Genomic DNA, 18,999 nt, shown 5'->3' with positions numbered 1-18,999 from the left:
ATATATATATATATACAAATTAACCCGTGCATGATACTCATGCATTCTAGTCAAATCAAGCTACTTAAGGTGTTAAAAAGGTTCTTGTCATGCATTTGGGCCATAGCCCAGGCCTCCTCAGGGGAAGAGCGTTACTTCCCGACGTAAGCGCCCTTTTTAACGTGGTTTTATCCACATGTCACCACCTCATCATTCTTCTCCATCACCTCATCCTTCATTTTCATCGCCACATCTATCCAGATGTCTATCCAGACACAGGGATCTCTCTCAGCGGTCGTGAGTATCACACTCCTCTCACTCTGTCACCCCCAGCAACCACCAACCACTCCCCACTGTCACCCCCGGCAACCACCAACCACTCCCAACTGTCACTTCTCCTTCAAGAAATATATATATATTTTTTTAAAATCTTTATAAACACTTTTAACAATTATCAAATTAAATTAACAAATTAAAAACATCTTAGTATACCAAATTTCAGCCCTTTCTGAATTTTTTTTCCACACACACTAAGAATTTAGTAGGTCAGTGTATAACTCCGCCCAGCAGGTGGCGCTGCAGCTTGGTTTTATTTTTTCCACACACACACACACAGACAGACTAACACACGCCACTAAGCATTTATATTATAGATAGATATATATATATATATATATATATATATATATATATATATATATATTGTGGCAAAAGCCCGCTACTGCAGAAGCACACGCGAGCAACTTCTTCCTTTTTATGGTGCTTTATTGTCAGGATGGTAAATGTTTTGACACCGTATACTTGCACAGCAATCATGGAGACCCTAAACACTAGCTATACATAGTCCAACTCTCTCTCAGGACCAGCCAGCTCACCCAGCGTTGGTCTCAGTGCACAGGCCTCCTTTTGTTACTCTATATATATATATATATATATATATATAGAGCAAGAGAATGGTAAGTATATGAGTATCTGTGGGTGACAGATACATTAGGGATACAATCAACCAGTTTAAGATCCTGATTCTTTATGGTCCCTATGACTAAATATGAATTTGCAGTATATAAAAATAAGTATTAGAGAACTCAAGAGATTAAGTAGATAATAAATAAGCACGTTGAGTACTTTGATAAATAGGAGTCAAGGATACTGACACAAATATAAATGTTATGGTAAAGTGCACATATCATTACAGGTGAGTGAATAATTTTTTGGCATGATTTCTAACCTGTCATATTTTGGTTGGTGTGGGTCATCAGAACAAATTTGTGTATTTGCTAAAATTTGATATAAAAGGATGTTGAATGCAAATATTGCATGGTAGCAGAAATCTGTAAATGCCTTAAGACAAAGCCATTTAATAGTTAAGTTCAGATTACTGACATTGCAGGATACAATAGTGAGATACCTCTCTCACTGAAAAGTTTGAAACAACTACATAAATCAAAATAAAGTAGCAGAGATGAATCTAAGAAAAATACAATAATATTAAATCAGTTCTGTTGTTACATATATCATGTTAAATTAAAGAGCCCATTGGGTTCCACACACAGGGTCAGGGAATGTAAACCTAATTCTGTTGTCACTGTGTCACTATCATCCTCATTAATGGGTTTGTCGAACATGATACAACAGTGCAGGAGGAGAAGGGAACTTTCTTCTCTGGAGGACATCAGCTGTCCTAGGCATTAAAAGCCAAGCAGCTAAAACCAGTGGTATACATTGAATGCGACACCTAGCTGGTAAGCAATGGCTCCTGTCTAATTAGGTGAAGAATTCACTGCACAGTGCATACTTCTCTTCAATAGAAGTTTGAAATACCATCCAGTGCAGTCTCCAATTCTGAAAGGCCCCTGCTCCTGGCATTCAGCACTGCATGGCAGTTGTTATCAGTTAACAACTGTGATGTCCCCAGAAGACTAATGTGCTACACTGTGGGAGTTGGTCGTTAATGAAAAAAAGGACGGCAAAACCTTCAATTATCATCAGCCTGATTTTTCCCTTTATTCTACATAACATTATTATTATTATTATTATTATTATTATTATTATTATTAATTCTTTTATTTATATGGTGCCACAGATTCCGCAGTGCCGGATACAGAAGCAAGTAACAAATAGATGAGATAATACATATAGGTAGCACAGATGAGTTTAAGTAATGCTATGGGGACTCACACAGAGTGCAGAAAACACATGACAGGACGTATGAGGGAGTCAGACAAGGGACAATAGGTAGAGAGGACCCTGCTTACATTACCAATGAATCAAATATATTTAAACATTTGCAGCTCTGTTCAAAATATGGGACAGAGCAACACAGTGGCTTAGTGGTTTACACTTTTGCCTCACAGAGCTGGGGTCGTGAGTTTAATTCCCGACCAAGGCCTTATCTTTGTGGAGTTTGTATGCTTGCCGTGGGTTTCCTCCCACAAGCCAAAAGCATACTAATAGGTTAATTGGCTACTATCAAATTCACCCTAGTTTGTGTCTTTGTGTTTGTCTGCATAGTAGGGAATTTAGACTCTAATCTTCAATGGGGCAGGGACTGATGTGAATGACAAATATTCTCTGTTCAGCGCTTCGGAATTCATAGAAATAAATGATGATGATAATTTAAAATTAAAATTAAAACATATTCTAGATTATATTGTTTTATTTAAATTTGTGTTTTTGTCTGTAGTCTGCAGTATAATTGAAAAACAGTGATCATAAGGAAGAAACCATTATGTGTGTGTACCATTGTGCCTGCCTGTAATTGTATTAAAAACTGCAGTTTAAAGAGAAAAGCAGAATTATCTTTCTGTATTCTCACTGTAATACACTCAGCCTGAATAAGTAGTGGAGTCCAGTCATGTCTGTTTTTACCACTGTTACCACTGAAAGTGTGGGATGAAACCTTAACATTCCAAACCAATAGCACAATGTGTGTTTTTTAGTTAATTAACCCCATGGCTTAGTGCATAAAAATCGTGTTGCATGCAGGGGTGACAATTTTTTTCTCCTTTTGGTGGGAGGATTGGGTATTCCTAACTGAATGTGTGCAAACTGCAGTATTGTAGCCTGTATTGTGACCAAATGCAAAAATTATGCAAAAATTATGTTTTGTGTTCTTGGAACAGATATGTAAATGTGCTATAAGGGCTGTGTATATTTAAGGACATGTTACATGATAGTCATAGTAGGCAGGACTTGGAAGTAATACTCTTACTTTTACTGCCAGGTGCATTCCCATGTCAGATCGTAATTCCAGAAATAGTCACAGAGTGTTTGCACAGAGACTCTTTCCAAAAGCAGAAAGTCTGTATGTACCAACATACAAGTCATTAAAAATGAAATGTGCTACACATCCACATATGTTGTGGTTAGTAAGTGACTTTTTTCTGCTGTCACTATGTTATCATGATTATTTTTCTTTCTTGTTGTATGCATACCCCTCGTAATTCACAACAGGTTTGAAGCTCCCATATTTTAAAAAGCATATGTAGTTTAAAATTAAACTAAAATAATCTGCTGCTTGGTGCAAATCCACACAAGCTGTAAAATTCAGGTAATCTAAAATCAGGGTTCACGGGTGTATTCACTGGGGTTGATCTCCCACATTAGGGACTCAACCATTCCAGATAATGGCAAAAGTATAGGCAATGATGGGAGGCAACGTCACTCCCCAGCCGACTCCAGGGGTCCTGCGCACTCGACCAGGACTTTCTCCTTTCCAAACATTGTTGGGTCCCCACTTCTAGTTTCTACATTACCTTTCGTTGGGGTGAGATCTCGACCACCTGTTGATGGTTGGTGTGGATGTCAAGTCCATCTCATTCTGGTTCTCCCCACACTGTTGCATAACCTTCTGCAGAGCCTGTTTTACAGGTTTCTCAACTTCCAAATCTCTTCAGGATCAGGACTTGGTCCACCCATGAAGCACATTCATCCTGAGTATAACATACACGTGTTGTAGCTCTGGTCCACAAACCACAATGATGCCCTTCTTCCCCAGGATCGGCCGTACAATTTGATGCCCATCCCCATCAGCCCCACAACAGGTATTGGTAAGTTATTGGCAGTGGTGAAGGGGCACCCATGTTTCCATGTTGTCCTTCACATTTGGGCATAATTCTCCTGAAAACACGATGCAGACATGGTCATCACCTGCAAGCCAGTTCCAACAGACAATGTTGGTCACTTCTGTGAAGCCTTGCCAGCAAGGGACACTCTTCAATCAGTTCTGCTAAATTGACAATACTTTTTTGTCCACTGGACTCCCCTGCAGTCAGTCCCATTGCCGCGAGGGATTCTAATTTATTGGGAGGGGGGGCAGCTTCCTGGCAATTCCAATCAATGTGCCCGAAATGCAGACACTGCCAAAAATGGGGCCCCTCTGAATTCCTCCTATGGTTGGGTACCCTCTCACCACCTCTGTGATTCTTCAGGTCGTTCATTTCCTTCTTCATCTGCTCCATGTCCTTTTTCATCTGACGAATCACATCCATCAAGTCTTTCACGCAACTCTTCAAGGGATGTGTGGCCTGGGCCAACAACTGTACAGGCACTTTGACTTGTTTTGATGGAACCACATATGATTCATAGTTTTCCTCCATTTCCCAAGTCACTGCATCAGCCTGCATCTGATGGAATGAAAGGTCCTTCACGATCTTGATCCTATTCCGGTGATCCTTCGTCAAGTGAATATTACACAGACTTGTGATGAACTGATCTCTCAGCAGGCAGCTTGTGTTCCTGAGTCCTTCTTCATCCCTCTTACCTCTTAAGTTTGATAAACTGTTCATGCAGAGCAATGGTGAACTAGGGAAGGGTCTCGTCTTCCTACTTCCTTCTGGGTAACTCTCACTGCTGGTGTACCCCCTTGCTGGGTACCAGGGCTGGTACACCTGACCTCTTCCTTTAGGTCAGAGTTGCTGTGGATTGTTCCCCCTGACCTATCACACTGGCCAGAGCTGCAGAGTAACACCAAGAATGTTGGTACAAGAAACTGGGTCAGGTATAACGGATAACAGAGTGGTCTAATCTGGAGGTCACATGAATTACAGCAGGTAAGTAGGCATCATAGCAGCATCTTGAAGCGGTGATGTTTTATTAGCTCAAGTAGTCCTTACAATGACCGTTACACGCTAATTTGAGGTACTAGTTGTCAGGCGCCGTACCGCACTCTTACCTGGTGCCGGGACGGACGCCCTCTCTGCTGCCGCTCGTCCCGTTGCTAGGCCACAGGAAGTTTAGGCGCACGCGCCCGAACATCGCTTCTCCGTTGCTAGGCAACGGAGATGCTAAGCAGCGCTTCCTGTCGGCGGTCAGACCAGCTGACCACTGACCTCCACTCCCACCAATGATAGGTCTGGCAATACTATTTAAACTAGACTCTGGCATCACTAGGGTGCCAGAGTATCTAGTCTCCTAGCCTGTCTCTTGGCTCTCCTGTGATATCTTCATTTAGATTCATTCTGCCTGCATATCCTGGATTCTGACCTCTGCCTGTTTGACTACTCTCTCGGATTCTCCCTGGTTCCTGTTGTATCTCCTGGCTCTGACCCCCGGCTTCCCGACTACTCTTCTGCCTGACCCCTCTGTACTTCGTTGCCTGCACGGATTTGACCTCGGATTGCTGACTACGATTATTCACCAAACCTCGCTGGTAGCTACCTGGGAGAACCGCGACCGACACGTGGTTGGGGCGTGGTTAGACTCCGAGCCTCCTTGCATAGCAGTGCAAATACCAGCAGGTAAGGCCTTCCAACTACCTTGTTTGTGACACTAGTGATCTTCCAAAAGTTACGGATGTAATGATACAAAATGTGGTCAATCCATGCACTTTGTGTACAGTTTCTGACTAATATGTTGGCAGGGGGTAAACCAACCCCTTTTCCGACCAGGCACCAAAATGTCTGAGATATTACATTCGAGAATTTGCATCAGTATGTAATATGTTCTCTAAACTTGGATATTAAATTAAATTTATACTACTCTAGGATTTCCTAAATCATTTGCTGTTTACATTCTTCAGACAAATTTTAACACAGGAAGAAAAGAAGATGACCACCTGTTATGTATCCAAGCTAAAAGACCTGTTGGTCACTGAGATAAATAGGTCTAATTAACTTGATGAGGATTTCCTCTCGAAGTTATATAACAGATTTCCTCCAACAAATGGCTGCTGCGTCATAAATCAATACCTCAGGAATTATTAAATTTCTAATGCAATAATGTAACACAATACAAAAAAAACAGTACATTTGCACTGCGCCCCTAATTTAAATATATATCTACAATAAGTTACTTGTATGTGATCCAGACACAAGAAGCCACACAGAAACCTTTCCCCTTACCACCCCTAGTACTCACCGAATAATGAGGGAAGATTATGGAATAGACTGTACTCACCTTGCAGTGGTACTGACTAACACTGCTCTCCTAACCAGTTTGATCTAGGGTAGAAACCAAACAAATTACCTGTGCGCACGAATGCAGGATGGCAGGAGAGGGGGGTGTCCAAGTTGGATGCTAGGAGTAGAGACACTTCACTCTAGTCCAATTGATGACACCTCATTTTGTTCGGTGCCTGGACAGTATCCCGCCCAAATATCTTACTCACCATTGTACTGGCAACAGCCCCCACCAAGAAATAGAGAGACTAAACCAAAAGATGATACTCACCAGGAAATCATTGCTTCCTCTCAATGGTGGTCTGCAACGCTGTGAACTGGCACCTAGAAAAAGGGGCGGCACAAACACATACCACCCAAAAGGCTGGTAGAAAGATCTGACGACAGACCAAAATCAAGAATCAAAACACAGATAGTCAGACAAGAAACGGATCAAAACCAAGGTAGTGAGCCAGTCAAAGGTACTAGAATATCAATAGGTATAGAGACACAGCAAGGGTAAATAGCTAGGAGCTACACATGCAGGATGTGATTAAGGCTATGTATGGGACAGAAAATACAAAAGAAAACACTAGTTCTAGGATAATCACCAATCAACTTACTTCCATTCATGTCATTCATGCTTAGTTAAAACTCTCACTAAAAAATAAAAACATTTTAATATTTAGAGCAAGCTACATACTTTAACATATCTGTTGGTGATTAATGAGATTGCTCAAAACTAACCTTATGCAATGTAAATTCATATAATATTCAACATCCAGACAAAAATAGTTCCACGATTCACCTTTTCTTTTAAAATCCTTCCTTAATTTTTCCTTGACCACCACCCAAAAAAAAATATATGCTTATTTAAATATATTGTGTTATTTTGCTCAAATTGAATATTAAATGTAAGTAAATGATTTAAAACTATTGTTGCTATAGACAATAATTTTCTTAATTTCCTTCAATTCGGTTTTTTTGCTATTTCCCTCCTTTTGTTTCCAAATTTTCTTTACCAGAGGAATTATAATTTCTGATTCATTCATCTTCAAAATCAATGTTACCACAAAAAATGAAATTACAGTTTTTCAAATTAAACTTGAATACAGACACCACAAAAGAAACAGAAGCATTAAAGTTTTCTCTCATCCATGCAGAATTACATACTATGCCACCATCCATATATAGACAATTAGTTTTTTTTTCTTTTTAAATATTGTAATGGAAACACAGACAATGAACAATAAATGGAACATAGCAAAGACAGGCTGAGTTGGAATACTATACAAAAACTGCCAAATAGAAGCCCACAGCAACAAAATAAACAGAAAAGAAGAATATTTCTATAAATGTTCATGTGACGAAACAACATTTTATGAAACGAAGAAGGAAGTAGGGGGGGGGGGGGGGGGGGGGTGAGGAACTGAAGAAGGAAGAGGGAGGGGGGAAACTGGTTGTTGCCAGTGGGAAAAAATACAAATCAAAAATAAACAGTGATAGTGGCTTCGAGGGTGGGCACAACCCAGAAGGTCAAGCATCTATGGAATCGCTGTAAAACAGAGACAAAGGGTAGCACAGGCAAAGCGAGGGCGAGTGTGGGTGAATTTAGAAATTACAAGTAGAGCCAGAGAGCCCAGATCTGGTGGAACTTATCATTTCCCTTCCTAATGACTTGTTGTCAACACAATTTTGCAACATTTTCCGTTAACTTTCTTTGGTATATCCATAATGAAAACAATTCCTGAAGTACTTGGGATGCTCACTGTAATCCAGATAACATTTAAAGAGTGGTTGTTGTTGTTTTTACAATTCCTTCCAGGTCAGGCCTAATTTTAGCTTATTGTTACATTTTTTTAAAATGTTGTATTGCCTGTTCCCTTCCCTAATTTCTGTACAATATTGCTCCAAAGTGTTTTCTTTAGCAAATCACTCTACTGCACTTACACTTGTTAACTCCTGATCCACTACTCCAGGCACAAGGGGCCTGATTCATTAAGGAACTTAAATTAAGAAGTTTCTTATTTGAGTCTCCTGGACAAAACCATGTTACAATGCAAAGGGTGAAAATTAGTTTTTTGTTTTGCACATAAGTTAAATACTGACTGTTTTTTCATGTAGCACACAAATACTTGATAGCTTATTTGTACACTGAAATTTAAAGTTGATATTTGTGTGCTACATGAAAAAACAGTCAGTATTTAACTTATTTATTTATTATTTAACTGCAAAACAGAAAACTAATTTTCAGCCCTTGCATTGTAACATGGTTTTGTCCAGGAGACATAGATAAGAAACTTCTTAATTTAAGTTTCTTAATTAATCAGGCCCAAGGACTGCAAGTACAAGTTACGTAAAACTTTAAATGTGGTCGCTTTTTGTACATATGTACTGTTCTGAAAAGCATTATTTTGTATGCACCTCAAATGCATTTCAAATTAAACTTTTAAAGCAAACAGTAAGTGATCACTGAAAATAGGGAGGATTTTAATTGGCCGTGTTACTGTAAAAAGTAACACGGCCTATGCACTATTACCGTTATTACGATAATAGTGCGCTTAAATACCATTATTGTGATAGATTCAACGTCAGCAGCTGCAAGCAGAAAGCCGGGTTACATTTACCGTAATAATGGTAATAAATGTAACGCCGCGCTAATTCGGGGGGAATTGAATTCCCCCATAATGTTAATAAGGTTAGTTGAATTTCTTCAGTTAGTGGGGTAATTCAATCTCCGCTCATTTGTGTAAGGAAAAATGAGTGGAGATCTCTGTCAAATCTTCTTCGCGAGGTGTTTTGCGGACGTTGCGAAGAGGTTTATGAGATTTTCACTGCTGCTAAGAGCAGCCTAAAGAGAAGTAAAGTGATAAGAGATCAAATACCTTGTACAGCGCAAGTAAGCTGTTATGTATAACATTTGTTGTTTATCTGTAATAGGGTCAATTTGCTTGTCCAGAAGAATATGAAGATCCTCCTGCACTTTATGAAGCAATTAAGGCATTCGAAGAAAAAGTAGTAATTTGCAATGAAGACGAACCTGCTTGGAGATCTGCTATATTGTCTAATAAAGAAGAGCTGCTGACCTTGAGACATGTTGCTGATGAAGGGAGAGATGAATACAGTGTAATTATGCTGCACAAAAGTTACCTCAGTTTCAAAGTCATCAAGGTAAAAACTGAATTATTTTTTTTTCATCTTTTCTGTATTTTTCTGTATCTTAGAGGCATTAAATATCTCTGCATATATTACATTTTTTAATGTAATATTCTATTTTGTAAATTATTGCAATTTTTCCAATTTATTTATTTTTATTAACAGTATATGTTTATGCAGCTATCATATTGTTATACCTATGAGATATTTTTAAATCTCAAAATAGTAATGTCCATACAGGATGAGATACTGAAATATAATGTAAATTTCTTCAGCTTTGCAGCTATTGTTAGCGTGGAAAAGGAAAATTTTGCCTCTAACTATTTATATAACACAGGAGACGGTTTGATTGAAATCAAGGATTTAAGCAGTATGTGGGAGAATATGGACTGAGGTAGCTGCTTGCAAATGACTGAATCTATATTATCCTCAATCATCACCAGGGCAGGTGTAATCCACTTAGTAGGAGCGCCTCTTTCTGAAGCAGCGCACCCCCCCCCCCCCTCCCCTCTCTACTGCTTCTTACCTTGGCAGGCAAGTGGGGGAAGCAGGATCTTCGACTCTGTAGACTGGGAGAGTGGCGCTTGGTTGTGACATCATAGCCAATGCCACACTCCCAGTGTAACATTGACATAGAAGAGCAACAACCAGCAGCTTCACATGTAAGAAGCTACTGGCTGCATCTCTTATAGTGTGTGGACAGCACTCCATGCGGGGGTGCTACAGGTCACTAAAATCACTGGATGTCACAGTGTCATTCAAAATTTTAGGCACCTACTAACCATTGGGGCCCTAGGAAACCACCTAGGTTCACTAAATGTTAGTGCTGTCCCTGGTTACAACCATACTCACGTACTGCCTTCCCAAACCAAAACAATCAATCAGTGTCACATTATCTATCTGTCTGGTCTGTTATTACATGGTGCTTTTCAAAAGCTTTTGTTCAGAAGTTGGTAAATTTGTCCACTTTTAGTTATCTTAGCCTCGATCACCTCTGAATCCTTTTCCTCTTTAGGCAATTTGTCAGTGCTGTTTTCTGTTAAGAGTTTACATACTTCATGGCCAAATAGGCAACTTGTTACCCAGAAATATCATAGAAGTGTTTTATTTAATGTAGGAGGCTTATTTTTTTTATTTTTCCGATCAACATGCTAAATGATAGTTAGTTCAGGGAGCCATTAAACCAGTATACATGTCTTGTTTTTTGTTAAGTATTGCATATGGCTTCTACGTGTGTTTATTTTCATTACACAGATTTATTTTTGAAAATCACAAAGTTAAGTTCAAACTAAGATCTTGTTAATGTTTATTTTAGATTATTATGTACAAAAGGAATATATTTATTTTAGTTTTATTATTTTATTCATAACGCCAGATCATCCATTATGCAACCTAAGCTCTTGTCTAGGGCACTATGGGCTCTAAGAGGCCTGGATTTGCCTAATTTGTTTTTATCTTTTATCTTTGTGATCTTAATATGACTCTCTGTGTTACCTGGTGTAAGGAGCATGGCACATGCGGAACACTGGAAGGCACCTAATCCCAAGCTTGGTGTATTGTATTTTTATTAGATTAACTGCAAAAATAAGCAAGAACACCTGACAACTCATAAAAAATATGCAGTGTGCTGTATCAAGTATTATTGCTTTTTTTTTTTTCATTCGTACAGCTTTGATGTGCATGGGGATTAAATATTGAAATTGTCTTTGATAACATTTAATTTTTTGATAATAAAAAATATGTACATTATCAAGTGATACTATAATCTGTATCACAGAATAATAATAGTATGTGCAGCACAGTATGTTACATATTTTTATAATGGTGAACAAAAGTGGTAGGTATTATTATGTGTTTTTAATAATTATATTACATCACATTTTATTGCTGTTAGTAATGTACTGTATACAGTAACTATGTATATACATGAATACTTGTTTTAATAAGATCTTTCTCTCACTCCAATAGATAAGTTTGTGGATGTAACTGGTGTACTGCAAAATTTGACAATACGAAATGCAACAATATCAGTTACCTAGGCAACTGTTGTCTACTGTTGAATTGGGATGACTGCAATACTCGTTTTCATAAAGAGGAATAATAGTACACTTATGGTTAATTGAATATCAGATACCTTCACAACCTATCTCTGTTTCCATATAAATATTCATGTATATGCTTATTAGTGGCTGTTTTGGTGACGTACAGTGCTATTGTTAAAAAAATGCTAGTAAAAGCAGTAGTTAATTGGCCTTTATCAGTGTTAACTTCATTTAACTTAGTTTCCACTCGCATATTCATGGAACTCAAAAGAGACGGAATAACTACAGACAAAGACATAAAATGATTAATTTAATGTATCAGTCAAGCTGATGCCATATTCGTCTTGTTTACTGGATTGACAGTGTCATTGTTGCAAGAGTACGGTATTGAATGGTAAACCTTATAACCCCTATGTGATTACAGCTCCTGTGCAACTATGACAGCTTCCTGCACAATTGCATTTACACATGTGTGATCACATTTGTTTCATATATGTTGCCAAGGTTACATTATGCCTTTAATACACTAGTTTTCATAGTGATGTGGCTCCATGATGCATAGGGTCATATGACGATTTCCGTTTGGTTCAGGTGCCCTGTGAGCATACATAAGCAGGAAAGAAACTGTGCATTAGTGTGCCTTATTAGAAGCAGCCGTCGGCTTCAGATTCTACTCAAAATGGCAAATATATATATATATATATATATATATATATATATATATATATATATATATATATATATATATATATATATATGCGTGTGTATGTGTATATATATATATATATATATATATATATATATATATATATATAATATAATATATAATATAGATAGATCTTCACTACTAGATTACACTAAGAAAGAGCAGAGAGCCAGTAAGGATGCAGTCGATTTTATTACTAATTATAGTAATGGTGAAACTTCAATTAGATCAGTATTTTTGAGACATTGGGGTATCCTTAAGAGAGACCCAATTTTAACTAGTATTTTATAAGATAGACCGAATATTATTTTCAGAAAGAGCCGCAGTCTTAAGGATATGTTGGCTCCAAGCTAACAGGAGCCGTCCTTCCACTACTTTTTTGGATTGCAAAGGAAGTATAAAATGTAATCACTGTAATGTTTGTCTTTATATGAATATCAATAACAAACAATTTTCTAATTTTGATGGGAGTAAGAGCTACACTTATGAACTGTACCTCTTCGTCTGTGGTGTACCTTTTAGAATGCTCCTGTGGTTTAAGGTACGTGGGCAAAACTAAAAGATTGCTCAGGTTTTGCATTCAGGAGCACTTAAGAAACATTAAGAATAAAGTATTAAGCCATTCCGTGCCTAAACACTTTTTTGATGTACATCATTCAGATCCCAAGCATTTAAAATTTCTTGCTATAGAACATGTGGTGCAGGGTCCTAGAGGTGGTGATTTACGTAAGAAGCTAGCGCAGCGTGAGATGTATTGGATCTATACACTCAACACGCTGTCACCCTCTGGACTGAATGAAAGTTTTGAAGTGGCTCCTTTCTTATAACCATATTTTTAATATTTTTAATATTGTTGATATATGGTGATTATTCCATAAGACTGTGTAGTTTGACTTTTTTTTGTGTTACATTTTTGTGTTACATTATGTTATGATGTGCAATTAATATTATGGTTTTTATCCTGTGTATATGTGCCATCTAGGCTGCCTTCTATGAGTTAGCCTTCTTTTGAACGTTTTTAATGTTATATTTACTAATTTACCTAGTAGTTTGTTCAGTGATATAGTGTTTGTCAACTATTTGTACTCGCAATGGGATCCAGTGCGTCTTGACGTGCTTTAGACATGCGCAGTCTGATCGGTAAGGTGCCGATCGTGATATATGTGTTTAGATCTGTATGGATCTCTGGGTCTGTCATCTGTGCACATGCCCAGTGTGGCCGCTAGTTGATGGGTTCTGAGCATGCGCGGATGCCCCTTTTTCGGTCCGCAGTGCGCACACGCAAATCGTGCGACGCACTATCTATAGAGATGCCGTTTTTGACAGTATATATCTGTCAAATATTAATCTACCTAGTAGTTTGTTCAGTGATATATTGTTTGTCACCTATTTGTACTCGCAATGGGATCCAGTACGCTTTGACGTGCTTTAGACATGCGCAGTCTGATCGGTAAGGTGCCGATCGTGATATATGTGTTTAGATCTGTATGGATCTCTGGGTCTGTCATTTGTGCACATGCCCAGTGTGGCCGCCGGTTGATGGGTTCTGAGCATGCGCGGATGCCCCTCTTCCGGTCCGCAGTGTGCACGCGCAAAATGGCGCAACGCACTATTTATAGAGATGCCGCTTTTGACAGTATATATCTGTCTTTTCTCCTGATGAAGTCTGTTTACAGACGAAACGCGTTGAGAATTTGCTGTTATATTACCATCGCTGATCAGATAGGCTTGTCATCTGCTTCTGGATGTGTAAGTTACTACTTTTTTAATAAATGTGAACCTTTTTGGATACTACACCTGTATTTCTCTGTCTATTTATTGAGGCAATCAATTGGTTAATCCATTGTGGCTGGAGAGTGACCTGTGTGTCCCTTTTTTCTGTACCTTGTTTAATGGGACTATTTTGAGTGTTACGTGGCTCTGTGTGACTCCTCACCCTATACGTTATCTTTATCCACATCAGTTATTGTGGGTATTTACATGGTGGAAAGCTTTGGCTCACTCTACTCTGGTGATTAGGTTCCTTTTCTGGATTCATGTTTGGCTCCAATACAATACTGTACTACACTATTGTGCGCCTCCTCCTCCATCTTTTCTAGATTTTTTCTGCTACACCGCTTGGTCCAGAGGATTGGCAGCCGCCCGCCCAGGGGAAGTGTGATATATGAAGGAACCAGTTCAAGATATTGGACTATATAACATTTCTGTACTGGCATTGTGTCATAGCGCCATTTGTATCTTTTCTGTCTATGTATATATATATATATGTATATAACCACAATACCAACAGTTCGGTGCGCTCAAGTCAAATATAGTAGATAATAAAGTTCCAACGTGCTTTGTTCGTGATCCAACTCTTCTTCTCACGAAATTTACTTAAACACCAGCAGTATATAGTCTGCGCGTCTTCCCTTCTGTCTCCCGATCTCTACGGGGGAACAACCAACACACCTACAGTATCAAAAGAACAGGGGCGCTTCCATAGTGTATTATCCAAGTAAAATGTTTTATTTCAAACATTAAAATAGCACGTACCAGATGGCAAAGGTATTCAGGCATAAATAGTACAACAGCTCAATTCTGATATTCATATACGAACGGCACTATTTGAAGCAGCTCGAAATCAGAGAGTCTCCACGATCACCTCTACGCGTTTCATCCCTTAGGACTTTGTCTTTAATAACTTTAATATGTTGTTAGTCCCCCTTCTTGCAGTGTTGTCAGCTTCCACTCTTCTTGGAAGGCTTTCCACAAGATATTGGAGTGTATTTGCGGGAATTTGTGCACGGGGTGGAGGGGCATACACAATATTAGGCAGGCGGTTTTAATGATGTGTCTGGTCGGTGTATACACATTCATTATATTAATGTCTGTACTTTTCCTTTTAGAACATAATTAGTTGAGTGAATCTTTGCACAAGTTACAATAAAGCCCTGCCTTCTATATATACCATTTGGACAAATGTTTGGATTACATTTTTTGGCACATTATCAAATACTTTGTGTTGATTAGTGGTAATAAATTTCAAATAAAGCCATCATGGGTCCATGTTGGAACACAGGAAAATGTGAAAAATTTCAAGGGGAGTACCTTTTATAGCCACAGTATATTGTTGCTCTTCCCAAGTAAAGGCAAATTGGTCTTGAGACTCAGGGGCAATGGGAATAGAAAAAAAGGCATTTGCTAAGGCCATAGAAACTAGAGGTACTCACTGACCCCCGTGTTTTGATTTTGGTTTTGGATCTGGATTACCGTCGTGTTTTGGTTTTGGTTTTGCCAAACCGCCCTTGCGTGTTTTGGTTTTGGTTTTGGTTTTGTTTGGTTTTGTTTTGCAATTTTGTTTAAAAATCAATGTTTTTGGGCTTAAAATAACCTAATTTAGTGCTCCACCTGTTTCTTGGATAAGTAAGGTAATTCTAAAGCTAATAAATTAGGAAGAAAACAGTTTAATCCCTGGTAGGCCGTCTTCCTCTTCATGTTAACCTATTGGCAATGTAGCCATTGTCTTTGGGTGTATATTACACCCTACACTTATAGTTAAATTTATAAAGAAATGGACAAAGGCAGTTTGGTTTCTGTCTCTCTAGGCCCCCCTCCACTTGTAGAAAATACTAAAAAATTCAGCCGTTATAGACTTTACAATATAAATTGAAATGGACAAAGGCAGTTTGGTTTCAATCTCTAGAGCCCCCTCCCTCCACTTGTAGTTAAATAGAAAAAAAGCAGCCTGCATAGACTGAACAATATAAAAAATAAATGGACCAAGGTAGTTTGGTGGCTGTCTATGACCCCCCTGCCCTCCACTTGTAGTTAAATAGAAAAAAAGCAGCCTGCATAGACTGAACAATATAAAAAATAAATGGACCAAGGTAGTTTGGTGGCTGTCAATGACCCCCCTGCCCTACACTTGTAGTTGAATAGAAAAAGAGCAGCCTGCATAGACTGAACAATATAAAAAATAAATGGACCAAGGTAGTTTGGTGGCTGTCTATGACCCCCCTGCCCTCCACTTGTAGTTGAATATAAAATAAAGCAGCCTGCATAGACTGTATAATTAGAATATAAAAATAAATGGACAAAGGCAGTTTGTTATCTGTCTGCATCAGACCCCCTCTCCGCTAGGAGTAAAATAGAAAACTATTCAGCCGTTATAGAGTCTAGAATATAAATAGAAATTGAGAAAGGCAATTTGGTATCTGTCTGCATCATCCTCATCAACATCCTCATTAGCACCCTCGTCGCCTACACAAATCTCCCCCTCATCCTCTTCTAATTTCAAAGTGGCATCCTCAATTGGTGTATCACCAGCTACACTCGGGTTATTAAGGCACACATCAGCAGTACTGCTGAAAGGACCCTTCTTTATGGGTACACTAACAGAATGCTCACGATTACACATACCACTGGTGGATGGACTCTCACGCCTTTCACGCATAACAGTAGTTGTGCACCACTTTTAGACTCCAAATTACTTGGTCTTGCTTGCTCACGAGTGACCTTACAAGAAGAAGGCTCAGTAACATTTTTAGATCTGGCAGTAATAGAGAAAGGCGAAGGCATCATTCTTTCTTTGCCACTGCGTGTGTAGAATGGCATGTTGGCAATTTTGTTTTTATGGACAAATAACTTTTCCTCAGTTACACTTCTTTTTCGCTTCAACACGGTAACTTTTTTTTGGTGTGTGTTTTTTTCCCTGATTTCAAAAGACTATGTACTTTTACATAGGCTTTACCCCAAAGCACTTGTAGTGCAAAAATGTTTTAGAATTACTGCTGACAAATATCACTTTTGACAGCCAGAAAAATTTGTCTAAAACACTGGGGAATATGGGAGACCCCAAAGCACTTGTAGTGCAAAAAATATTTTTTAAAAAAAATGCTCCTCTATCTTCCTCTCTTCCTGCTCTAACAATTGCTAATAGAATTGGTATTAATAATAATAGAATTGTATAGAATAGAATTTAAACAATAATGTGTACAATTATTGCTCTGTCCCTGCTCTAATACAGCCTGTGACCTAACCCTGCTCTCTCCCTCTGTCAAATGGCGATGGATTGCTGTGGAGGCCGGTATTTATGCATTTCAAATATTGCGAGAACCGAGCCCTGAGATCCGACGACGTCACGATAACGTTTTGCCTCGATTTCGATTCCGAACGGGCGGGAGAGTACCGAGCCTGCTCAGCTCGGTACTCGGATAGGCAAAGTTCGGGCGGGTTCGGATCTCGGGGATGTATAAATAATCTCTAATACATTTTACTAATAAATAAATGTGCATTGGAACTTTAATAAATGTGTACTATTCACAAGTATGAATGTATTCTGTTCTTGCATTAAGTATTGATGGTTTCATGTTTGTTGCAGGTGAACAAGGAATGTGTTAGAGGACTCTGGGCTGGACAACAACAGGAACTGATTTTCCTTCGCAATCGTGATCATGAGAGGGGCAGCATTCAGAATAACAAACATGTTTTACGAAATCTAATCAACTCCTCCTGTGATCAACCTCTGGGTTACCCAATATATGTGTCTCCTCTGACTACATCTTATTTAGGAACACATGAGCAGCTCAAAAACGTATTGATGTTACCGATTCATTTTGACATTATTAGATTGTGGTTTAAAGCAAAATGGCTTGCGTAAGTATTATTTGTTTGGTCTTTTGCAGTATGTTTAAAAATGATCGAGTAAAGTAAATAATTGTTTAAAGTGTTGTTTAAAGATGATTTAATAAAAATATAATATTATATAACATTGTATACAACAAAAGCTGCTTGATAAATCATACTTCCTAAATGTCCTGATTTTTAAGTAGGACAGTCACAATATGAGGAGACTGTGTAGCGGATCAGGAATTTTGGGATAGTTCAGGGACAGTTGGGAGGTAAGGCATTTAAGGGTTGTTTTTAGGGGAGGGGAAGGTGGCTGTGGATTACCCAGAGCTGGAAACACCCCCGGGGAACATTGCATGCCCAAATGTGATGTGGCCATGCCAAGGTGTAGCGTGACTAAGTGCTTGTTGTCTCGATTCCCAAACTAAAAAAGTTAAAAAATACTTATGCAGCTGTTTTTTTATGACATTATTGCCCACCATTTACATCCTACCATCGCTGAAAAATTCAACAGATAATCAATGTTTAGACAAGAAAACAGGGATACTCTGCACTCTCCCAACACATAATTAATGCTATATCAAGTACTGTTCTATATTAAAAACAGGGAATGTTAGTTCCACATATTGCAATATATGTTAAGCTGACCAACTCACGCCAAAGTCTTCCCATTCTGGTCAGTCCTAACATGATCAAATGCTATGCTATTTTATCTGGGCTTAAGGCTTACCTGCACACAGCTTTTAAAGGCAAGTCTTTCCCTAGCACTAGCAGCCATGGGAGACCTGGGACTCACCTGACACAAGTTGGAATTAATTAATGTAAAGATTGGGTGCAAGAGTCATGGGACTTACATTGTATAAACAAAAACAGACATAGATCCTCTGCACTCACCATGTACAGACTGGGGTGCAAGAGGGGGTTGCCCATATTGTATAGACAAGAAAACGGGGATACTCTGCACTCTCCAAACACCTAATTAATGCTGTACCAAGTACTGTTCTATATTAAAAACTGGGAATGTTAGTTCCACATATTGCAATATATGTTAAGCTGACCAACTCACGCCAAAGTCTTGCATGTTAGGACTGACCAGAAAGGGAAGACTTTGATGATTTTCCAGAGATTT

The 18,999-nt window shown here is 38.6% G+C and overlaps 1 protein-coding gene across 1 annotated transcript in view; it reads left to right on the top strand.

Annotated features, from left to right (window-relative positions):
• PCNX2 (pecanex 2) overlaps positions 1-18,999 on the top strand; it is a 433,517-nt gene that overhangs the window by 382,003 nt on the left and 32,515 nt on the right. The window contains exons 30-31 of the mRNA XM_075203493.1: positions 9,297-9,527; positions 17,623-17,897. Coding sequence (XP_075059594.1) covers positions 9,297-9,527; positions 17,623-17,897 — 506 coding nt within the window. The remainder of the gene's footprint in view (positions 1-9,296; positions 9,528-17,622; positions 17,898-18,999) is intronic.

Source organism: Mixophyes fleayi, chromosome 3 (genome assembly GCF_038048845.1).
Source record: "Mixophyes fleayi isolate aMixFle1 chromosome 3, aMixFle1.hap1, whole genome shotgun sequence".
NCBI lineage: Eukaryota > Metazoa > Chordata > Amphibia > Anura > Limnodynastidae > Mixophyes > Mixophyes fleayi.
This window is presented reverse-complemented; position numbering and strand designations above follow the sequence as displayed.